The sequence below is a fragment of the Echinococcus granulosus genome (assembly GCF_000524195.1).
Source record: "Echinococcus granulosus chromosome Unknown EG_S00011, whole genome shotgun sequence".
Taxonomy (NCBI): domain Eukaryota; kingdom Metazoa; phylum Platyhelminthes; class Cestoda; order Cyclophyllidea; family Taeniidae; genus Echinococcus; species Echinococcus granulosus.
Window position 1 is genome coordinate 1,059,209 of NW_020170391.1, and position 25,620 is coordinate 1,084,828.

Consider the following 25,620-nt stretch of genomic DNA (forward strand, 5'->3'; position numbering starts at 1 on the left):
ACAACACATTTTTACATCAAATTTATTGCGCTGTTGAAGACATAGATTTGTTCATGGGCAAAACAGCCCTAACTTAATCACCAATATATTACTCGATGGTAATTCATATTATTTTAACCAATTAAGGTCCTATTAACTGCCTAAGGTTGCTATTGGTAACACAAGACAATTTATTTAAATAAGATTTGGTCTACCTTAGCCGGGTTATGGGGGACGGCAGACCACAAAAAACTTTGTACGACGAATTCGAGGGTACATACGCTGCCTCTATTCGCGTAAACTGTTAAGGTTCTGTTTTATTGAGGAAAATAGGAGGAGATTTTCCACTCAGTAACGATTGTTTGCAAAGTTGGCCCTCATATAGATTCAAATGATGTTCCGCTAAGTATGATCCTTTAATCTTATTTACATAGATTTCGTTATAAATATGATCCCTCAGCAAAAGTCCCCCTTGGATGTTACGGGTATTTTGTTGGTGTATCCCAAACTCATGGTTATGATCCTGGAGGTGAAAAAATAAATCAGTCGCAATGTGTAGGCGCCTATTCAGTGTCTTCTTGGCGTAATGCACGGTCTCGCAGCATCTGAAATACTGTTGAAACAAACTCTTAATGCCTACAAGTCTGTGAATTGCTATTCTTTAAGTGAGGAAAACGATGAAGAATACGAAAACCCATCTGATGTGGAAATTATTCGACTTATGGTGAAAGATCCACAATCAGCACCCATTATCCAAAGCAGGATTTTATGTATCCTCCATAATATTCCCGCACGTACATTCCGCACCTTTGAAGTAAAGACGTTTGGAATTGAGCCCGTGGCGGTGCTCCCACATTTTGAACCAAATGAGGATGAAGCTAGACTCATTGAGTTGCTACATCAGCTAACAAGACTCTGCACATATCTTGCGTGTTCTGCTATGAAGTTACGTTGCATTTCTTGTTGTCATACAGTCCGCATCAATTGACACGAATGATTTAACTATGATCCTCACAGATTTATTTCTTTTAGGATCAGGAGGAATATGTACCAGAAATTTATAAGGTTATTTTTGGTTTAAATTGCATCGTTTTGCGGTTGATTAATCTACAACATTTTAATTAAGATGGTTTGTTTTATGGTACTTTTAATGCATGAAGCAAAGGAGGGGCGAGTTAGGTCTGGGGTTTTTAAAAAAGTTTTAAAATTGCATGCATCATGAAACATTTGATAGATCAAACAAAGGCTGACCTATCATTTTATTAAATATAAAGCCGCTTTTCTAGACTAAGATTCCTGGAATAGGTTAGCAATAGTTTTTGTTTTCTTTCGTTGAAATTATGTTTTCCTTTCCATGCGTTCTTTTAATGCTGAAACATGTTAAGACGCTTAAAATTTCGGTCTAAAAGCAATTATTTTCGCGGCCGCACCGATTTCATTTTCATATGTGGGCAGAATTTGTCATTTAAAGCGAAAGTGCGCTGGCTTTGGATAAAACATGCACTGGCTGCGATTGCCAAATTACGATGCCGTGCGCCAAATAAGTACCAAAATTTTTTCACCTTCCCCGCAGATGCGAATGGCCTCTTTCCTGGATGACCTTCTTGAGGATCACCCCGAGTTAGTACCGCCATTGAGTGAGCAGTCATAGTTGGATATCACTTTATCCCCTACTCTCTACTACTTTCATTATGCGGTTTATATTTAAATCCTTTACCATCAACTTCTATTCAGTCTCAGTAAACAAAGGAATATATTTTCTAGAGTATGTCTGTTCTTATAAATTTCTAAATAGAGAAGGCTTTGGAATAGCTTATTACTGCACCCTGCTCTGAGCAATGATTTTTTTTTGCAAAATGGATACATAAGCAAAATGCAAAGGTATCTCAATTAAATTAAAATTTGAGTGACTATCTTGTTTCAGTGGACATTTGGTATTTCGCGGAGGTATCTCAACTCAATGGCCTGATATCGGTGACGGAATACCTCGATCGAAACGATAAACCGGACCAGCTTTCCGACCAAACAGGTGAGCCAATGCTCCGGTTACAAATTTCAGGCTCTTTTCGCCCTCCCTACGACAGAATAATTAATTCGGTGCACACAATTCTGCATTAAAACGGCTAGCAACCGAGTTTCTTCCTATTTGAGCATTAATTTTGACAACATGAAATCCTCTAGAGTGGAGAGTTATGAAGTTTCGTCATGTATTTTCTCACACAATGTTCGGTGTCTGAAAAACGCAGCAACCCCGAAGTCGGATGGAAATAGTGACTAGCCTTTTGCTTAATTGGCGCGTAATTGCAGACAACAAATCCTGCTTTCCTTCACTACATTGTATCATCCGTCTCGCATCTAAAAAGCACTTTGCCACTAGGGTTAAGGCGTCGGTACACCCAACTGTTCATAGGCAAATGCGATATTAAAAACCCAGTATTTTTACTGTTTCCCATGCCACCTATTTGACGATCTGCACATTTTCAGGCATTTAAGAAGGGCGTCTGACCTATCAGACTGCAGACCATGATGCGGTGATACCACTTTAAATCCTATTATTAATAATTGTAAAATACTTTAAGGAGATTGTTTAAACTCTTTTCTCCACCTAACAGAGACTAGGATAGTTGGGAAATACTCAACTGTGCCAATTATTTGTGAACACAAATGACATTGTCACTTACATTAACCGTAAAGGATGCAACCAAATGACTATTTACACCTTTCAGCGCAAACATGGCCTTTGCCTCCGAGCTCCTTCCTCTATAAATGATTAAAATAAATCTTTAAATAAAAATCTTTGCCAATTTTTGTTCTTAAAGGGGATTTGGAGAAGTGATATGTACTCTCTGATAGATATCTCGGCCGGTACCGCGAGTTCTGCTGAACGGAAGATGATGCATGCAACGCGCTTTTTATAAGCAAGTGGGGCAATTTCCACGATTCCTAACGAGACGTGGATCCTTCATTACGGTATATCTTTAGGCATATGAAGTGACATTAAAAATTATATCCTTATTGGAACATTGTGAGAGGTGGGGCCACGCTAATCACCCTGGGGTGGATTCATTGGGTAAAGAGAGCGGCAGCACTGTGGCACAATCACAAAACCTTGAGCAATGATTTCTGGGTATTTTTATCGAAAGTCACATCACACAATCCATTACGATCTGTTACACGATTATCGTTTACCTTCCTTCCTGGCGTCCATACCCTTTGAACGACGACGCCGATTTAATTAAGACATGTTTGTCGGTTAGAGGCAATGAAAACAGCTAACGCTTTAGGAGGATTGGGATACTAAGCTCTTCCCTGGTTTAAGCAATTATTACCACTTAGTCACGAGGTTCTATTCAACTTCCCACTTCCTCCCTAAAAGGTACATTTGAACAGCAATTATTACAGATTGGTTTGATGGCTTTGGGTTGTTCGATTCACGACTAAAGTAACAACATAAATTATGCAAAATCAAAAAAGTTATTAGGCCTGGAAGAGCGGCAAAATCTATATTGCTCTTCAATAAGTTGCAAATGCAAAGTGTTTACCTCAGCCAGATTTTGATTTGGTGTATTTGGGAACTAGTAGTGTGATTTAGTTGCAGAGTAGCGTATGACCTAAAAATCGCATATTCATCACCCTGTATTCTATGACTCATGAGGATGCAATTGTAGCATGATCCTTGTTCATCTCCTCTTCTCTGACCTTCATACCCTTTAAGCAAAGAGACCGATTGGATTGGGACACATATATTGCCTAGCGCAAATGGAGATAGATACAAGTTTGGGAAGACCTGGATGCGTAGCTCTTTTCCGGTTCGGGAGATGTTGACCACTCCTCAATCACAAGGCTCGAGTCGACTCCTTCTTCTTCTCTGAAAGGCACATTTAAAGGATATAAGTATAACAGCGATAATTTATATAAAGAAGGCGACGTTATTAGCTGAGAATACGAATCAGGTTGCTGCAGTCATTGTGAATAAGTTTTGAATTTTGGGTGTAAAGTGAGCTCAAGTGATTTGCAAGAAGTAAACAAGAATATTTTATGTAGAATGGATGGCCCAATACCTCGACTTCGAATGCTGACATATAAACTTATTATGACTCTAATTAACAGCAAAAATGCGACGCGATTTACCTGCGAAAAGTCTGAATAGCAAGGTTACTAAAACCTGTGTAATTTTTATAAATACTACTTTAATTTTCAATCAAAGCAGGCACATAGGAAGGTGACATGATTTTTATTGCTGACTTTCGAGGCCCTTGTTACCTTTCGTAGCATAAACAAAGTTTCATCCAAACCGAAATTTTAATGTACCACCGCTTAGTGTTTATTAAATCTATTAGTCGATGATAGTTTGAATGCATCCGTTATAACACATCAATGCATGGTTAATCATGCAAATTTGATATGCCTGTTGGTAGGTGGGGCTGGTTTCGCCTACGTATGGTTTGTCATGTCTTACATGTATCTTGTCGGGGTGCGTCCAAATTGTAAACCGTTTTCATTGATAAACCTGGTCTCCACATTTTCTCCATCGAGGCAGATTGGTCTTGCTCTTCGAACTGTCATATTTAGAGGTCGTTTGATCAACAATATACAACTTATTTTAAGAAATAGCATATCGGTGGAATTTCTTCAAACTTGGCCCCGATGAGGCTTCCTTGCGGTCATTTGTCCCATCCACTTCCTTAATTATGGCTGTCCTGCATGTTGTTTTTACTTCTCTCACACTATATTTATGCCGAATTTTAATGTTTTTTCCATAGCTAGAAATCCGAACTGTACCTCTTATGGGCAGATTTAACTTTCAAAAGAACTGTGTTAAATTTCATGATCAAACGCTTTATTTTTAAGTACTTATCAGAGCTGTAAGAACTACTTTCAATTCCATTTTAGTACGTTACTTTAGGTTGTATGGCAGTCTTTCCGTTCTTTTGGGACGGGTTATTTCCAGTGGATATACTTCTTTTGGCTATTGCACGTCGTCGGTGAGTTTTGAAGTGTCTTGCTGAAATATAGCAATGGGAAAAGCAAATATGGGTGGGTAGCGCCGCTGTCAAATCATTTATGGTGGAGTTAGGGAGAAATATTTTGGGCTTCGCGCCTTGTGTGATCGTTATGAGAGAATTGCTTGCACGTAGCGGAGGTGCACGTGGGATCTGAGTGCGTCGGAAAGGGCTCCTTCTTTTGTCTTCTAGTCTTGCCTTTCATGCCTGTAAAGCTCATTTTCAGATTGGTACTAATGGTTTTTGACTACAAACTGATATGGAGACTGGGTTCTGAGACGTTTCTAGTGGTAAGTGGCTCTATAGGTTTCCACTTTCCGTGAATACATCTCCCTAAGTCGCTAATCTTATTCCTTACGGTTTGTTTACTGAGCGGTAATGCTTGCAGGTACAGGAAGTATCAGGAGAAGGGGTAATTGAGATCAAACCAATAGCCTCCAGATCCATGATTAAGTGTTATACGATTGGGTGACTCCCATACTGGTAACCTGACTATGTGGAAGTGTTCAACCACCAACCCACTTTACTGTAATTGCCAAGCCATATAATTGGTACTCCCATCTCACGATTTAACTACCTGGTTCCTCTTCCTGCACGATAATAAAAGCAGGCACAGAAAGGCGTCAGCCGAATCCATATCGTGTTGAACCTGAGGTTGAATAAGCCTTTCTTCGATTTGACATCGAGAGCCCATCCATAGAGCTTTGTCCCTACGAGCACCTACTGCGCCATTCAACTTGGGGGTTTTCATTTCGTGCGCATGAATACATATAGGTATCTAAGTGTACATTCACTACTCCCAAGCCCTTTTGATTTTTTCATGCTTTTACCTTATTAAGTTTACGTGTTTGCGATCTCTCCTGTTCCATACTTTATTTCTCTCAAGGTCACTACGATGCCATGTATGAGACGAACCGCGCTTTTCTGGACTCACGTGCCATCTCTTCTCCCTCGTTGAGCCCAATATCTCTCTCAAGCACTGGTTCTCTGAACACTCTCTATATGTTCAACACCGCACGCAATCTCAGTGACACCAGCTGTGATTGCAGTGTCAGCGGCAGTAGTATTACTTTCGGCGTTGAAAGTGCGGTGGAGGGAGTTGAGCCACTGGACGCCAAGACCGCCAGACGTATTGCCCTCGCCATTCTCTCACGTATTGCACGTCTCCTTGACATCGGTTTGGATGAACTCCTGACAGCTCTCTTACCTCTATCGTCGGCCTCGTTTGGGACGCCACAGTCGAGTCCACGCTGTGAGCGGCTGGTGGAGTGGGGTCGAATGGTCCACGCTAATCTCACCCAGATGGATGAAAAGGGCTTTGTTGAGGGCATACCCGTCAGCCGTGTAGTGGAATCTTCAGCGCTGGCCTATTTGCGTGCCCTAGCTGATTGTACGTGTTCTTCACTCCCTTTGTGACCCTCCTTTTTATTCCTCCCTGTTTTTGCAGGGCCTACGAAGGCCAATCGTGTGCAACTGTTGGAGGAGTCAATCGCTGTCATGGACGACTTCCTCATCACTGCCTCGACTGGATTTCCCATTCTGCAGTCGCAACAATCTAAAAAACAGCATCATTTTCTGCGTTTGGTGGAGTTCATTCTGTGTAGATTTAATCTCTCACATCTGCATCTTACCGCCTCTCGTCCATCAGAGGAGCCCCGTGCACCAAAGGAGAATGTTGGTTTGGGTCATGACCAATTTCTACCGGTAGACACAACGATTCCCTTCATTGATGAGTCATGCCTGGCCTTCAATACGACTTCTGATGATCCGCCGCTCGTTGGTGAGTGAATGAACACTCTTAAGAGTTTTTCTTGGGGTTTTACGCAGTTCACTTTTGTGTTGGTTTTCAGAAAACTGTAACCTATCATCGCTGCTTGAGCAGTCACCACCAAACGCCCCTAAGGTATGCGCTGTTGAGCAACTTTATAACCGGTAACTAGATTTCATCACATACATAATAAAATAATTTTTTGGGTTCCAATGTAGATAAGTTCTTCTAAGCTTTACATATGCATGCATATACGTTTAATTTTGCAATTCACTACCATGACCTATAAGATCACTTTAATTTGGGTCACATTGCCGTTATTCAAGGTGCCAGTTTAAAATCTCTGGAATTTACCAAAATTCTCGCATTCCTATTTACCTGTTATCCTTATCGATACATTTAGTAGCTACTAATTTTCATGAAATCATCTAGCTTTCACTCAATTGATTCGTGGTGTTGCATAATTGTGTACAGTGTTTTTATTTAATTTTGAATAAAATGTTCATGTGTGTGGGGAAGGAAAACGAAGCAAAAGCGTTGGTGATGCATTTCCCTTGTATTGCAGCCCACGCGTTATGCAATTCCAAGAGCGGAAGTTTAATTTCGTTTTTTGAATGTTCATGTAGCTTCGAATTTATTGTCGACTAAATTCTCAACAAATGACTCTGTTTAAGTTACTTTTATGCAGCATCTTGCGTTACAGGTGGCGCCACTCAGCGTTAAAATTCCAGTCGTCTCTCACTGCAGGTCAGTTTTATCTGTATGCACTTACCCAGCTATTGCTACTGATACGAAATAAGTAGTATATATTGAGTTACAGTGCTGGTGGCACCTTCACCCCTATTTCGCCACCACTGCTCCGTTGCGGCTGTGCCGACAGCGCGGCTGCCGCAATAGCCATTCAGACAGCCCTCCTTTTTATCCCTCCTGAACTGCGCTTCCAACTCCAACTCTTCGTGGAGCAGGCGCAAGAGGTTACAGCCAACGCAGAGCGCCACATCAGACCTGAGAAGACACTGCACTATGTGCAACCTAGTACAGTAGGAGCCACTGAATCTTGAAGCTTGTGTTTCTACTTTGTTGAGTCCATAGTCTTTTATGTTTTTGTGGTACTCGTCTCCCTGCAGGGAGTAGACTAGGGATACAGCACTTTCAATTGGGTTGCTAGAATTCGATAGTTTTGCAAGGCGAGTGGTTATTGCTTTTGTATTGTGTCTTATTAAAGTAAGATTTTCCTCACTGAACTGTTACATGATCAAAGTGAGTCTTTTTGATGGTTATTTCACCCGCAGTTATTCCTAAATTAAGTGTGCATGTTTACCTAGAACGCTATAGAATGCATCGTAATATTAACAATGTATCGGTAATATTTGCAGTTATACTTAAGTTATATTCAAGCAAAGTTTTGCCGCTCAATGCAATGCGGTCTTTTTAATGAAACTCCTGAGAAGTTATGCGTTTACGCTGACTGCCCGTGTTGCTTAACATCATTGATCTGAAGCTGTGGCGGTCGGAAAATGAGGAGAATTGCGTATAGTAAAAAAATCCCTTCATTTCTGGTGCCACTAAATTTTATTAGAGGTCATTGATGATTTATACCTCTTCCTATCCTCAAATCTGCAGCTAGCCAAATGGTTTGCGCCCAGGTTTTTCGCCTTCTCAACCAATCTCACCAAGTCTTCGGGTCACCATCTCCTGGAGTATATTCTCTCTTTTCCTCAATCTCTCCGGCTTCTTAAACCTCCGCCGTCCTGTCTGGATCTAGGAATCGAAGGGGTAGTTCTTTGTTCTGCAACAAACTGGCTGCTTGTAATTACTTAAGTAAAATTTTTACTCATCGACGGTCTTATGCGCAATTGAGGAGTAAGCGTTTAGGCTAAAATTTACCTTCATGATCGAGTACGGTCATCGACTCGATTATTCGAGTGTTCTTTCTTGCTCAATTCCTTTTAACAGTAACTTTAATTGTCGCATCTACTATGTTGCATTGAAAGGTGAGTAACATGTGCCTCAATGTGTTTGGATTGGTATGTGTGTGCTTTTCTTTTCCTCTTCGCAGTGGGCTAATCGGTTTCCGGAGTTGGAGCCCCAAAGTCCGCGGTTGGATATGGGGAGGGCGGCGGATCGACGCCCCAATTTTGATATCGTTTCTAGTCCCGCCGCTGCCAACCATGAGGAGAATGAGAGTGTCGTTGTCGCTGGCAGTGGTGGTGGTGAGAGTGGCCAAGTCAGTCCCATCAGTTGCCCTGTTGATGCAGAGACTGCCTCCTCGGCCACCAATGTGGAATCCATGTGGGATCAGCGCACAGTGAGAAACTGTCACTTACCTTACCTTTCTCCTCCTATCTTTTTCTTTCACTTTATCGACATCGCAGCTGATGTGCAGTGCACTGTCACCCTCGGGCCTCGCCAAGTTACACGCGTTGAGTCACTGGATTACTGGTTACAAGTGCGTCTCAGGAGTTTGCGCTTGGTATTTCGACATCTTGATGAGATTTCAGCTTCCCATCTGAAGTCACTTTTTTAATATTTAATAAATCACTTGGTGCGGTACTTTGTTGGCGCAAATCTCTTCCGTGCTCTAATATGGGACATCTTTCGTTTTTTAACCATTTAAAATTGCAATCATCCACCTCGATAGTCCATACATTTCAGAATGTAGCTTATTGTACAATCGATCACTAAAATTCCACTTTTAAATCAAATTATCAAAATGCATATTTTGTGGTAGATATGGCATACAATTGATAATCTCACCGCAGCGCACTTTTACACATCTTCTGAAGACCAGTGAAAAATCACACGATGTCAAATAAGGTGAAAACAAAGATCACGCAACATCATGTAGCCCAGTCAAAAGGCATTGCACAAAGTTCTGCATTGTTTTCATATTACGATGGTATTCTTAATTATATTTTGGTTATTTGTGCGCATAGTTTGGTGGTCTAAGAAAGTCGAGGGAATTACATTTTACTAATTTCTAATTTGAAGGCACGGATCTCTTCTCTGTACGCACAGTTTAAGTTAGCCAATTCCGGTACTTTTTGCTTTCATTAAGAAGATTAATTTTGTCCTTATCCTGGGGAGGATTCGCGGAGGCAGCTTAAAAGTATGTCCTTTGAAGATGTGGAAACACGGCTGACAAATTTAATTGCAATGCAACGAAGTTCGCCGGACTTAATTTGTCCTTTTACTGGACAATTATGCCTTCCGTTTAGTGCTGGTGGTGGTGTCATCAGCTTTCACTTGCGTCTGCTTCTAGACCAGCAATCTATTGTGAACAAGGTAAAAACTGTTTGAATAGGTCTTAGCACCAAAGCGCCTTCGGAAATGCCCCTGAATTCTCCTTGCCGCTAATTTTTTTGCTCCTTTTTCGCATCGTCCTATCGCGCTACTGATTTTCAAGCCCAAGTAAACCGATTTATCTTTTTCTGTCTGGGAGTGAAAAAGGAGCTTTGTGTCTTATTTTAGTCCCCTCAACCAAACTACCTTAAATCAGCTTTTCTTCGGTCTCATGAGTTGATTTTCTTGCGCATAGAATTTGCCAGCAATTTGATCAACTTGTGTTGTGTTCCTTCTGACGGGCATACAAATGTCTTTCCATTTTTTTTAGGGATCGCTCGACCTGAAACACGTCCTTACTCTGGGAAACATGCGGCATCTCATTCATACACTGAATTTCTTCATCGACGATAAGCATATGGATCCCAAAACTAAGATGCGCTATATCAAGCAGGTCTGTGTGCACATGTGGGACTCGGTTCTGATGCTTTAACATGTAATCAGACATGCGACATGTATGTACGGTGGTGTAGGCGTGCTCTGATGATCGCTAAATCAGCAAAAATCCTCTCTGCTGCATTTATCCGCAGGCTTACCATTGTTTTCGTTGCAACCGGACAAAATTACGTACGTGTGCACGTAAGCATATAGCGAGCGGGTGATGCGGCTTTCATGAGGTCGAGATCACATGGGCACTTTTCAAAATGGCGGAGGTGGAAATGCCAGAATCTAACTACCACCAGTGTGGGTTGAGTGATTGAGTGACCGTCCAGGCCGTGACTCACGCGACAAATGCGTGGAAATCGCTAACCCCAAAACTCACCGAGCGATGTTGACCGGGGAAGGAGGCGTGCTGTTGGTCCAACTTACTTCCCCCTCTCTCACCTTGGTACTCGGTTTTCGGGGTTGGAGGGGAAGGTCTAACCCAAGCTGTTACGTGAAACTCTAGGTTAAGCCTCCTAAAATTGGAAGGTATTTTGATTTTACTCCTAAACCTTGTTAAATTTTGGCCGGATTGTAGTTCCAGATGATGAATCATCGCTGAGAGACACAAAAATTGCCATTAATTCTTTCGACCCAAGCAACTACCGCTTAAATGAATCTAAAACCTTAATTATTCATCAGACCAAGAACATCTTATATCTATTTAGTGTTTCAAGCACAACCAAGCCGTTTGCGGCATGAATTGGCATAACCAGTCATTATAAACTGATGCAGAAAGCATACCACATATGCGGCATCGTGCTCCCATAAGAAAACCGGGTTGCCGCATGTGTGACTCGGAGAGTATCTTTGAGGAGTGTGAAGATTTCCTGAAACGTGCATCGCGACACTTCATATGCACCTTTTTAATCAACTGTAAGTTTATGTTCGAGTGGGTTCAACGTGTTTTCGGTCATTTATCCCGTTTAAGACTCATTTAATAACGAGGCAAATGCACTAGGGTCATAAATAACAGAACATTGGAGGGTGCAGCATTCCCATGAGCGGATTAAACGGATTAATACTTGGACTGAGATCTGAATTGTGACCCTTATCTCGAGATTCCCGAGCCTTTACTTTGATGCTTTCTTACTCTCCTATTCTCAAAAGTGAGGTCTTATCCTTATTAAAGATAGTGGCTTGTTGGATTTTGTTGATTTAATTCCTATGTTTGTGGGTTTAGTTTGAGGCAACACATCCCGACGTGTTCTGGCTGCGTTTTGGTGACTCACAGACCGCGAAAAATTACTACGCTCATCTCCATCGCCGCATCGACGAATCAAGGGGCGGTCCCTGCCGTGGTCAGTCACATACCAGGCTGGTTGGCCGGTTCGCTGAAATCTTCAGGCTTCGCAACCACTTTCGCACCAAGAAACAATCCCACCAACTCTGACTTTCCTTCCCCCCAATCTTTGTCGATGGAAATGTATTTTTACTTCTTAAAAAGTATTTCTGCAAAAAAGTTTGTTGCGATAGTAACAGCTCAATAACATATTTTTAACAGAATGTCTATTTTAGTGGGCAATCAGTTTTTCCATTTGAGAATTTGCATAACAGCTTTGCTAAACTAGCAAAGCTGTGATGATTAGCGTGCTGCCGTATTCCTATATACAGCCAAGAACGTAAACAAATAGTGGGATTGTGTAACCGTGGTAGATTTTAGTAGTTTAGCATCACGTGCAAATACAAGTGGTGCGATGGAGAGCTTGCGGAAGCACAGGTCTTGACTCATAAGCAGTGGATACTCCTTGGATGGTTTTCAGCAATCACGAGCGGATACCTGGTTCCGGTGCTCGTTTGCCCCCTCGGGGCTGGTTAAGGATCTATGTGCAAAAGAATCCCCAAAGCGAGGGAGAGTGGTTTCAACGCAGGTTTTGGTGCGCCTTTTCCCAAGGTTGGGTCGCCACAATTATGCCAATCAAAACTTGTCGCCAGAGCGAGGGTAAGATTTAGTTTTAGCTTGTCATCCACGCCCTCGCTGGAAAAATCCCAGGGGTGTGTGGTTCTAAATCAGTAAAAAGGGACAGCTTTTTCACCGGCAGTGGTGGTATAGTCGTCGCCATTATAATGCTAAATCGGGTCGGATATTTTGTCTCGCTTACTTTCAACAGCGGACACGGTCGCTGAAGACGGTGCAATTCTGATTATGAGCTCTCAGTTTCACTTGCCCCTCGTGCATTGCAATGGCCATACAACTCCTCCTGAACTGACAGGGATAAACTCTTTATATCAAATACACGCAAAGGATCACAGACTTAAATCAAAGAGCAGGAATAAATCAGAGCTTCCTTCGGTAGTTCTTCATAATCATCGCGGTTTCGTATCCTGCGGCTCATAATTGTGATAAGTATCTTCGGCACAGATGGGAATGAGGCTACGCCACTTTTGTGCGTGGTCACTACACTTCTGTAATTAACCAGCAAAAAAGTGTCAGCTTACCGCCCCCTAAAAATAACCCTTTGCAAGCCATCACGCGAAATACCAGCGTCAGTTAGGAAGGCGTGAAATGGGCGCTAATTTACTGGTTTTCTGCAAGTTGGAATATAGCAACTGGAGGGTACTGAAACCTACTATATTTAGGGTGAATCCAAAGATGAGTGAGTCTGATAACCTTTCACCCTCCCCTTTCCAGTGTGAGCTTGCAGGAATTTGTGGTTTAGCGAAAGCTTATGTTTGTGGTGGTTGCGAGGTTACTGCAGACAATGGTTACCTGTGCACATACTGACCTTTGTGCACGCGCATGTGCGTATGCGTGCGCACCGTCAGGATGCCAATCGGCGATGGCCTATTGACCAGCTGCGCGCAGGTACCCATATGAATTTTCGGCGGAGCGTCTGTAACCCGTGAACATTTTACGTCAAAATAAACCTCGGCTTATTTACCGATCGGCGACTTGAAGCCTGTGCCATGAAAATTCGCGTCGTTCCGTATTTGCAGTTACTCGGAGGGCGATTGGAATGGGGGCTTCCAGTTAGATCGAATCAATCAGCTTTAAGTGTTTAATTCAAAAAAAAAACTGTGTCCTCTTTGGAAAGGTTACTTATTTAACAGGGTGATTGTAGGAGCTTCTAAAGATAAGTGGGTTTTTTGCTTTCATAAGGTTTGTAGGCAAGATGAGAGGGACAGAGTATGAAAAGGGTCCGATCGCAATCGGTAAGGTGTGTTCGCTAACCTCTCCTCCTCTTCGCCTCATGGCGTGACATACTACCATCCGAAACTGCGCATTTCCACTTTGTGCGCAATACTTCCTACTTCCGAACACGCACATCGTCCCGCCACTCGCTGCGCCTGGTGTGTGTAGTCTTATCAGCCAGCATACACTTGTTCACTCCTCCTCCCCCACCCCCCACCTTAAGCTTGTCGATGTCTTTTCTCAGTTCCAAAACCAATTATCATTGTCTTCGGTAATGGTGATAACTTAAAAAACCACAAAGATAATGACATTTCCTCCGCCAGCATGGCATTCATGGAATGTGGCGATCCTCCAAACTGAACCTAGCGTCACACATATGCGACATGGGTTTTTTCCCATTTTTTGACAATTAATTGATTGAGTTTTGAACAATAAAGTAGGCATAGAATATTCCTGGAATAAAATTACTTTTTTCCGATTTTTCAGTAGTAGGTGAATCGATCAATTCGGTAATGCAAGTGGTGGTGCCATATTGGAGCAATAAAATAACTGGGATGTAATGGTTGTTTCTCCTCTGAGACCCTGATAGCAAGCGCGTTGATGCAAAGGGTTGTTATAAGATATGGGCGTTATTCGTTAAGAAAGCACAGGCGATTAAGCGTAAGTACACATCGAATGGAAGAGACCACAGTTGCGAATCTATCGACACTGTTTTGACAGCAGTTATGTGCATTGATATAGATCGAGATGTCATGGGAGCGTTTTAAGGTGAGTCTTTACCAAAATCTCTGGTGACATTAGCTTCCTTGGCAGCCCGGACCCGATGCACTTGGTTACCAATGGGAAAATATGGAGCATTAAAGCAGTAGTACAAAGATCGAAACGTTTTAATGGAATGGGTTTTGTGATCCTCTTCACTCTTGGTTAGAATATAAACCCTTGAACACACATATACCAAAAGAAAAACAACTGCACTTACGTCTGTATTTGCGGCGGCTTGCATAAATTTAAATTGGAATGGGTCATAAAAGCATTTTGTGCTGATTATTTGCGAAACCTATGCTAATTTCAGCCCTCCTTATAGGCCTCATCTGTTTATTATCTGCTACATACCCCCAAACATGTTTAGTATTTTGAACTTTCATGTCCAGGAGTTATGCCGACATCAACAAAAACTAGCAATAAACAGAGTTTAACGTATTAATGTAACTGTACATTGTTAACTTTCTCAGTTGTCGGGTTAAAAAACACGACTGACTAAATCTATGCAGGCGTCGAATGAAAATCACTGCAGTTGCAGATTTGTCTGTGCTGTCTTGGTAATGTTTTCCTCAAAAGCCGTCACGACACTTGATAACCCACTAAAGCCAATCGAGTACTTGAGTTCATTATCTGCCGGATTGATAAAGGCAAGTGCCCACAAGGAATGTTTAGTAATGGAGTTGCTTTAGAAGACTGTTTCATGCAAATCGGGAAGCTTAAAATCCAGATTAGCTAGCGCTATTCGAGAAAAACTTAAAAGACTTCAGTATCGGCACTAATGTGCTGTTCATTTTCACCTTTACATCCATATGTCTGTTTCAACAATGGTTGGATCACCACATCCTTTTTAAACATCAATTAGCACTTTTACGACCTGTCACAACATGTAGCTCTTACTACTCGGTTTAAGCGCAGCCTTAGTTAAAAAAACAGATAGGTGAGAATGTAAGATGTCCACATCTGACAGATCCACTTTGCTATTCTTGATCTTCTTGAAAGAGCAGCTGGTAGACAAGTCTGCAGCGTCGATCCTACAGATGAGTTGTTTTGTGGCGTTTTTTTTTGGTGTGACATTGGTCAAGAATTTCCTCTTACAATTCAAGAACGTAGTATTTGTGATAAAATTACTCACCTACGTTTATGACTGCGTTACGTTGTAAACTGCACATAATCTCACCTGACCTGGGTGTGATTTGTCAAGTGTAGTAAGGTGAAGGTGGGTGGTAGAGCTAATTTTCGCCTGAATTCGAAGAGAACAATTCATTTTTGCTTACAAAAGAGGTTCCCAGAGTATTTTACATCCCTGGTTCTCATAAGACCTTAGCAATCAATGCAAAGCTTGCTAATCCTAGGTGAAGTACTCGATTTAACACTTTTGACACACACAAATGCTAGCCCTTAAAGCGTTTGTAAACCTACTATATGCAGGTAGACGGTTTAGCTATTATCATGATCACTGGTGGTGCTACTGAATCCAAATTCATTATATCTTTAGAAAGACTACTGAGACAAATACATCGTTGCAAGAGGTTACTTAATAATATTTCACATCTGAACTTAATTGTGTTAAAAATTGACTTTTTGAGACAACCGGTTTCAAAATTCCGACTTACTTCTGAGTATCATTCCCCTATGCTACTTGAATGTGTAGACCATCACAGTGGGGTAGAAAAATTATTCACAGGACCAAACGAAAGCTCACGGTAGGACACGTTTCCGAACCACTTGCAATGTATTCCGGTTGAAAGCCTCGAATCCGCTTTGAACTGTGTTCGGATTAACATTCAGACCAGAATGAGAAACAACCACCGAAGATTAGCTAACCTCCGTTGGTGTGGTAGTCATTCCAGCTCCCAGGCCACGCCAAAAGATATTGCGTTGCGATTTGCGGCTTTGCTTCCAAGATTGCAACACTCACAGTGGGTAAGAGGTGTAGGTGTAGACATTCAAAATTGGCTCCTAGCCATTCGCCATCGGGTGGCAGTGTGTTCTACCAGAGCGCGTATTGCCCTCAGATCTTGAACGCAACACACCAATTCTTACTGCATGAAACATGCTTGCACTGCCTGACTACTGGTGTTTAATTTGAACCTTCATGATGGCATTCACCTGGTAAAAGTAAATGTAATCAGAAGGAATTCTTTTTCTACGGAATTTAATTGTTATTTTATAGCATGTTTCTCCCCAGGTTCTGAGTACTAATGTTAGAATTTACTACCTGAGTGTACTTTATAGGTTCAATGCCTCATGTTAAGGCAGCGTTTACCGTTATGGGTTGTGGCAAATGAGCATGCCCATCCAAACCACACCCACAATTGGTTAAGAGTACTATACTACACCGCAAATCACATGAGCACCTTCCCTGTGCTTTTAAGGCCACTCCTCTGTCAACATTCCAGAAATGGAGCATTAAACTGTGATCCGCGTCAACACAAAACATCTCTCTCACTAAAAAAAAAGTTCACAAAAGCCACCTCACCTTGCTGATGGTAGTGACAACCATGGCGACAGCAAACGATCACACCTGAAGCTGGGTCTGGCGAGTTCTACATAGAGCCATTGTGTACACACCCATGCACGACGACTGAACCAACGTAATGACTGCGAACTATTTTTAGCAAGTAATGTGAGTGTGGCGATGCCATCCAACAGCGCCACTACACCCATATTCACAAGTGTTTATAACGACTCCACATAGAAATGCGCTTAAGCCTGCAATCAATGCGATTATGGGGCCAAATCATTCACACAATTTACGCGATGACAAAATAGCTTAACTAGTCATCCGTGTTTGGCTTATCCAGAGTAAACTGCTGATGAAAACATTGAAGACGATGGCAAAATAAAAAGATTAATGGTTCTGCACCTCATGGCCGCACACATAACCTACGACGGCGATTGCAAAGGCTCGGGGGAGACACCCAAAGCAGAGCTTGACAGTGATGATTTGTTCGTTCAGTCGTTTACTAAATTTACACGCCTATGGAACACCCTGCACCTTTGGGCAACGGTGGCCTTAGCATCACGTCCTACCATACGAACAAGTGGCCAACAATGCCCTGTCCACGCAGCCTTTGCCAGTAAAATCCATAAACGCCTTGTGACAAAAGATCCAGCGCTGAGTTTTGAAATTCGTAGCACAAGCAATCCACAGCACAATTCCGCATACACACACACACACACACCAAGCCTGTGCATTTGCCACGATTGAAACAAACGTACACGGATAGGCATCTCACCTTTCAGCTACCACAGTTGAAAATTGTGCACCAGACGTTGCAAACATCAGTGATCCATGCACAAGCACGACTTGCGAACCAGGGAAGTGTGAGACGCTCCGGATTCGTGCGCGAGTCTATCAGAAGGAGATTGCCATTTTAACACGGTCGCGTATGAAAGCATGCGCGCGGCAGTGAAGAGATGTGTGCAGTTGCAGTCCACGTGACCCTGCAACTGACCATAAAAGGCGAATCGAAAAGCCGGAACGCGCGCTAGAACCGAGAAGAATTAGCACTCGCCACAGCCACATCTAACCCTCTCGCCCGCCGCCACCCAATGGGAAGAGAAAAACAACCATATGAAAGATGCCACCGAATGGACTCAGTCATTTAACGAGCGCATTGGTGACACATCCCAAGCACGTGACGGAATAGGTAGGTACAGCTACGCAAGTCACCCCACTGGGCTTCAAAAAATGGCGTCGGAGAGACGACAAAGTGAAAGTCAAAAAGGCGACCTTGGGGCTGGTTATCAGGAAACGCAGGATACACAATCTCCTACTAGATAACTGTTTTAGAAGTTGCCACTTCACCGCATACTTTGTAAAAATGGCGAGATGAATCAAAGGTAGACTAAACGTCGATTCCAAAGAACTTCGTCAACGAAAACGGCAAAACAAATCCACTTTGTTACAACGCAATCAGCGCGCCAAGAGCTGCCCACCTCCTGCAAGTGGGAATAACGAACGACATTGTCTCGACGCTCTACTCACCAGCCGACCATGCTGTGCGACTTCAGACCGCATTGCTTAGTCGACACGAAAACTAGCCTGAGATAAAGCCGCCACGAGTAAAGGGAGAAGAGAAGCCGAATCACTTAACAGACCACTCATGTATTGAGATAGGTGGGGGTAAAGAAGCAAAGAGAGGCTTTGCTTCATATCTACATTCAAATGAAAATGTACACTACATCCAGGCCTGTTTGCAACTCACATCCGGTGAAAGGGCGAGAGTGTGGTATAGGATTCACGTAGACCAGACAGTCATCCCAATTCTTCGTGTTGTTTGCCAGATTTGCGGAGAAAAGATCAGAGCGCACAGGACCCGAGTATTGGACAGTATTTTACAAACGTTGGCAAGTGAGTAATGGGAGGCAGAATGAACAAAGGGTAACGAAATGTATGTGCATGCGAGAGGAGGACAAAAAATCAACACAACTCAGGGCAACAAAAGAAAGTGTTCGGTGAAGATGAGGACGTATGAGTGAGGTCACATAGCATCGATAATGAAGACACGCATAGGCTATACAGAGTGGTGGGATTTACTTAGCATGCTTGTGGTGAACTTTACAATATGTATATACTAGTGTCTGTGTGGTGATGACGAGGGAGAGGTATTGAGACAACGCCGGCTCAAATATACAAAACGCACCTACACACCAGACGCAAGAAACAATATGAACAACTCTATTTAGATTTTTAACAGCGAGTGATGCAAACATTCTACACCGATTTTAGGTGGTCGTTTGACGTGCCAGCGGGAGAAATGAGGCCGACTTTGCCACTCCCACTTGAGCTGCAGTTACTACCACCTGCTCCATACTTTTCTAACTTCGTAATGATGTGCTTCCCGTAGTTATATTTGCGCAGCGTGCCGACAAGGGGACGAATGCGAGTTATGAGACTGTTTCGCTGCTGCTTATCGGCTAGCTCAAGCATGCGCTGAACTACATAGTTAGCGAATTGGTCCTTCATCATGTCGACCAGAACGCCTCCAGGTCCATTATCTGTGCCATCTGCAGACACCAGCACCTCGTTTATAAGAGCCGAACGCTCAGCTGGGGTGGCGTTAGCGATCGCCTTCTCCATAACGTTTGATGCAAATTTGTGCTCCGAGAGGGTGGCTACACGTCCGCGCAGACTGTTGATTATGCGAGACTTATCCTCTTGCGAACCGTGCTCCAGAACATGCTGGAAAACAAACGCTTGACAATGAACACCGTTGCAAAACTACAAATATAATCGGGATTCAGACTCATAAAAACACCGAAGACTTCACTAAAACCTATACCAGAGGGGGAGTAAAATCGACGTTAGTAAACAGAATATCGACCGAAGAATACACCCACCTGTACAACATAATTGCCATACTGGTCATTGACAAGGTTATCAACACTCTGATGTAGCTCATCCAGAATTACCCGAGTTTGTTCAGTGGAGCAGTGCTCCAGAATGCGTTGGATAACTCGACAACCATAGGGGTGGGACGACAGAGTATAAACCTGGAAGTAAAGTTCATAGAAAAAGGTGGAAATCCGAAAAACCAAATATACTAGCCGAAGTCAAATACTTCTAAAGGTCACTTTAAATCAGGCCAAGATACTGCAGCTAACAAGCTTTCATCAAACGAAAACTGACTCCAAGCGACTAAAAGTCAACTCAAACCAAAGTGTTAGATGTCAAAAAGCCAACAAGATGTGTAGGTCGCATAGTGGAGGCTGTCCAGAGGTCAAAAACGCGCAATCGTAACGAAAAAACGCCCTACTGACGAAATAGGGATGTACTGATAATCGAAAAAGTATGTGAACGGTAAAATCATATTTCTGCTAGCGAAAGCAGTCAAGTAATAAATAAGAGGTAATGGAGACCGCTACACGTAGAGCAAAAATTAATGTAAAATACTGAACCAATTGCCACAGCTATCTAGATAAAAAAATATGTCGAATTGAGAAATTCATGGTAGACACTAGTAGTGGCAGTAGGTACAACGCCGCGATTGCTACTCAAAGCTGTGCTGAGAAGTCATTAAAAATAAACCAAATGAAAAACTACCACATACACACTCTGACTATCAAAGCGAACACGGGCACAATTGGAGAGCGGAATAGCTGTGGGATGTGTACCTAATTTGCATTGCCAAGTCATCCTCACAAGCACAAACAACATTTCTAATCAAAACGCAAGCATGAGTCGCAGAACCACAACAAAACGGTTTTATCAACTGTGGTTAAGACTCGCCTACTCCCCACTATGTTAAATGACTTCTCGGGTTAAATAAACATTTCTGTGCACGTAACAGTGCATTGACAAGTTGGACGAAGATTACAAAGTGAAAACAAAATATGAAACCACATCTGACCTAGCATTCACGAACGAGGAACGTGACTTAATTCAACATCAGCAGATGTAGTCAACATCTAGTAAATGCGATAAGTTGTAGACGTTGGATGACGAGTGCCCGCAGCACTCACAAGACCTCATGTAGTTTGACAGTAAATACGAATGCGTACGTGGCAGTGGCACTTGTCAGCGCGAACGGATGTGCATACACCTACGTGCCTTTATGAGGTAGGCCAATAGATTTAGAAAGAAAAATTGGCGCAGTGATTTAAACCAAAAAGGTAAAAACCATGGTAACGACACGGATGCTGACCGTATATTTACGCATTAAAACCACAAATTCATCATCGGTGATAATCAGGTTAGAAGTCACCACCGCAGAGCAAAAAAGCTAATCAAAGCAGCAGGAACAAGTATTTTTTTCAAAATACGCGAACTCAAGGGCATTGCGTGCCCATCTGCGAGGCGTTATTGAAGTACAATTTACCACGATGAAAAAAAACTGGAAGCGATTCGGCGACACAAACGCATTTCTTTCCGAGAGAAAGAGAGGGAAAGTGAAATGCACAATTACCTGGCCACGAAACGTAGTTATGATAAAATCCAGCTCAGCCGAGGGAACACACTCGATGCATTTTTGAATCACATGGTTGCCATTCTGATCCTTCACACAGCGCATCACATGGGGACGAAGTTCGCTAATGATACGAATTTTGGACTCCAGTGGAACCGATTCGAGAGCTTTTTGAATAACCCGACAGCCGTACATTTGCACTGCAAACTCCACAACGTGGCCATGCAAGCATTGAGAAAGGAGCTGAATGAAGCACAAATGAGTTTAAGAACCACTTAAACATCCTACCTCCTTTTGGTTATCAGTTCCGAATTCAAAAAACTTCTGTATGACATAGTTTCCAAAAACATCAACCATCAGTTTGCCCGCTTGAGGAAGAATTTCTGAGAAGACAATATTTTTCTCCTCAATCGTAGCCGTTTCCAGTTTCTGCTGAATGAATCGTGATCCGTGCTGATCACGAGCGAACTCAACAATGTGGTCACGAAGCTCAGAGAGTTGAATGTGCTGAAAACGAGCTGTCGAATTTCGGAATTCTTCCAGCAGCTGGCTTCTGCTAACAGGAACCCCAGCATTGTTGGCTACCGGTGAGGGACCACCTAAAAAAAGAACTTCAGCTATTGAATTGACGTAAAAGCACCCCAAACAGCGCATGAGGGTAGATGGGCAGAAAAGGCAAAGCCACGGGTATCTACAAAGGCAGTAGCGCACAGAGGAAACAGTGACCGCCAATCTGGATTACTTTGCTTGAATATTTCATATGACCGATTTATCCAATTGAGAAATAGGACCAGACCTTCTCTCAGGTCGAATACAATTCGATGCTACTAGTGAACCGAAATCAGGTCAGTGCAACGAAATACGCCCGTGTAATACACAGATAAAGGGCTTAGAGTGACCCCAAAACACCAAGTGCAACCGTAACCCAAAGTGATTTAGGGACGGACCCTACCCTCAATAGCAGAGTAACCGGAGGCGGCGGGGCTAAAGCTCTTCGCAGTATTAACGACACGAGCGAATCCTGGTGGAGGTGGAGGGGGCGGTGCCGAAGGGCCAGCCTGATTACCTGAGGTTACCGACACATTTGCTCCCGGTGGAAATAGTGGCGATCCCCCCGGATGTGGGGACGCCGTGGGCTGTAAAATGCCTATCTATGTAAGCAAAAGCCGGATTATTTGCACTGGTATTAAAGGATAGTTACAAGAGGCCGCACTAGAAAAAAATATACACCTGTGGTAAACCATAGGGGGTAATTGTACCCTGTTGTGCCGGCAAGGCCGGACCCACTTGCCCGGGGCCACCTGCCCCTCTCATTCCGGCAACTGTGGCAGCTTGAAAAGCCTGAAGAGCGAAGTGTTGCTGTTGGCTAGGCGAATTAGGCTGCTGCGGTTGTTGCTGTTGCTGCTGATTGAAGAATAGTTGATTCTGCATCTGAAGTATCAGATAGGCAACAAGACGAGCATGATCAGATGTCAAATCGGGTGTTGGTTGTGCCTGAGACTGCGCTTGCGATGCAGCATTAGGCACGCCCTGTGAAGGTGGTGGCAATGGAAGCGCGGGCAGAGGCGGTGGAGTAATGGATGCGGCCAAAGCTGCCGTGGCTGGGTTCTGAGCAAGTTGCTGCATAAACATGTTGAAGACTAAGGGATTCCAAGTACCTACAATCAGACAGTGTAAAGATGAATTAATTCGACCAAGCGGTGCCCACCTAGAACAAACTGGTTGAAAGAAAATTAGAGGAACTGTTATTGTCTTTGTGGTATATAAAATGTTCCCAACGATACATCTGTAATACAGTCTTCTATGTGCTCAAGTTCAACATCGCCTACCATTACGGGGAGCATTAATATCAAGGCCCACCAAGATACTACATGATATTGGACACTAGAGGACGACAATGATCCGTTCTACAGAAAGTCACGATGAGGCAACTCATGTTTTTCTGCTCTTCATGCCAAAGTCATATTGATGGCAAAGAATGCTTAAGTCATGTCAAATAAGGAGCGGGCCTACTTGTAGGCCTGACGTACTAACTCAAGCGCGACATTCTTATCAATCACAGTATCTGCAGATATTACTAAAAGGAGGAAAAAATATCCAACCTAAGCTGCAAAAAACTCATTAAAAATGCCAATTTTGAGATAGCAAAAAGGTTGCTAGTTCGCGTACAGTCAGAGACCAACAGCGTGATTGATGTGATAGTGACCACCGATATCCGACGGAGGCAGCCGCGTGGTAGACCAGCATGCTAACATGAAATTCATTCCAACCTTTAAGCCGAAACATTACTGTCACACTAGTGCATATGGTGCAGACTGCTTTCAGGAAACACGAAATTGGTGGACACTCACTATTAGCCCTTAAATAACTGGAAACATGACTCACTCGAAGGTGAAGTAACACTAGAATTGGAATGCGATGGTGGAGCAGGGGCATTTTGAGGCTGCATGAACATCGACATTGCCATGGCCATCGACATTGGATCAAACTGAGGTGGGGGCATCGGCATGGGCATTGACGTCGGCTGAGCGGAACGCTGCGCAGTTAGTGGAACCGCAGGAGCGACCTCTGGTGACGCTTCGTTACTACCAGAGCTAACTACAGGGATGTTGGGTGTCGCATTTTCCGGCAGACTTGCGACTGACACCATTCCTGACGACATCTGGGGAGGTAATCCACTGTTGCACCCAAAGGAAGGCTGAAAAAAAGTAAGTCTAGAATCATAAACCTTTCAAACTTAGTGGATGTGTGGGACGGACACGCAAATTACCTTCCCACTGTTCCCATCGAAATGGAAAAAGGATTGACCAGAAGGCATACCACACAAACTGCTTCCATTGCTGGAGCTAATTTTCTTTCCTATTAGGTGACCATAAAGCCCAACACCACTTCCACTAATTTCACCAGGTAGTGGATTCCCAGCATTTGCGAAGGCATTTTCACTGACACAAAAATCGCCGGGCCCCTCATGCGAACTGGCACTTATATTCATCTGTGGAGCCAGAGAAAAGCTGCCAGCATTGGGTTTCGGGTGCCAGAGACTAGGAAAACCCGAGGGGGGCAAGGGTTGCTGAACTGCACTTGCAGCAACCTGATTAAATGGCCTGTGTTCCGTTGGGTTGCTACCATAAAGCCCTCGCCATGAGGAATTCTATAGCCGATAAACGTAACCACAGAACTTACGCCAAGTAATGAATCATCCCATTCCCATGCGTCCCCATTATTATCAAGTTTAGCTTCAGCGACCGTAACCTCGTCCAATGATTGGTCTTCATTTCCATCTCTTTTCAGTTGATCGTCTGAATCAAATAGACGATCATTTATCCACAAACGTCGATTATAGCCCTTTGATTCCCAGATAGACTGGATGTCGATGCCAGGCATGGATTCAGGTGCAGAGGCAGAAGCCATCTTGCTTTTTCCCACACCATCGACATCCCCAAGTGAGGTTGTAAGCGTCCCAATGGGCACAGGTGTAGCGGAATTCATAGAGCCGATGCCCACACCTGCGACGTCCCCAGAACTGGTATTAAAATCATCCGCAGACGCCTGACCTCTGCGCTCTGCACCAATAGCCCATATGTGGTTCGCCCGGGAGGTCTCAAAGACGGAAAGGCCTTGAAAATGGTTAGCCAAAGAAGCATCAGTTTCAGACTCCGTCTCTCCATGGTCAGCGATACCACGAACTGTTCCACCACCCGTCAAGTCAGTGCCATCATCGTCGGTTAGGTCAAAACCATCTGGCAGATGCGGAGTACCACAATCAGAATTTTGGGCCCCGACTTGATTTTCCTGTAAAATTAAGTAAAATGCAAACCTCAAATGCACCAAGAACTTGAATTCAATAAAATAAAATCGACCTACTATTGATGGAGCCCACTGCGTGGGAAAAGGTGCCTCAACTCGTGCTCGATTGGGCATCAAATTGTTGACATCAGTTTGAAAACCAGGTGGTGCAGTGCTGATAAGCATTTGGTCGACAGGCAAATCTGACGCCGGATCTTTTGTTTCACTTGAAGTCATTGACAAACGCACCACTTCCGAGTAATTACAGGATATGTACAAAGGCTTTTAAGCCCTTCAGGAAAAGGCTGGAACGGTAAGTTGGCAGTAATAAATGGAAAGTACGCATTTATACACTGATTCACAAAGACATACTTACAGCTATATACAGTATATACACCAAGCTCAAAGCCAAACAATCCCACTTAAAGATATTGATCGCAATCGAAAGTGGTGAATTTAAACAAAGCAACTGATTTAATTGTGCACAGTACTGTATGGCTGTACTTATTATTT

The 25,620-nt window shown here is 43.2% G+C and overlaps 2 protein-coding genes across 2 annotated transcripts; one reads left to right on the top strand and one right to left on the bottom strand. All coding sequences in view use genetic code 11, as the record gives it.

The window, feature by feature from the left end:
• Positions 1-565: 565 nt before the first annotated feature.
• Positions 566-11,908, top strand: EGR_02485 (hypothetical protein; the record flags this gene model as incomplete). The annotated part of the gene is made up of 12 exons (XM_024491734.1): positions 566-952; positions 1,553-1,616; positions 1,904-2,008; positions 5,869-6,372; positions 6,430-6,762; positions 6,833-6,885; positions 7,454-7,497; positions 7,571-7,785; positions 8,330-8,526; positions 8,810-9,199; positions 10,364-10,486; positions 11,699-11,908. The coding sequence occupies 12 exons, from the start codon at positions 566-568 to the stop codon at positions 11,906-11,908; spliced, it is 2,625 nt and encodes an 874-aa protein (XP_024353885.1).
• A 7,222-nt stretch (positions 11,909-19,130) lies between these two features.
• EGR_02486 (Maternal protein pumilio) lies at positions 19,131-25,344 on the bottom strand (the record flags this gene model as incomplete). The annotated part of the gene is made up of 9 exons (XM_024491735.1): positions 19,131-19,598; positions 19,757-19,909; positions 21,322-21,564; positions 21,610-21,920; positions 22,274-22,457; positions 22,552-22,979; positions 23,707-24,019; positions 24,505-25,113; positions 25,186-25,344. The coding sequence occupies 9 exons, from the start codon at positions 25,342-25,344 to the stop codon at positions 19,131-19,133; spliced, it is 2,868 nt and encodes a 955-aa protein (XP_024353886.1).
• Positions 25,345-25,620: the final 276 nt, after the last annotated feature.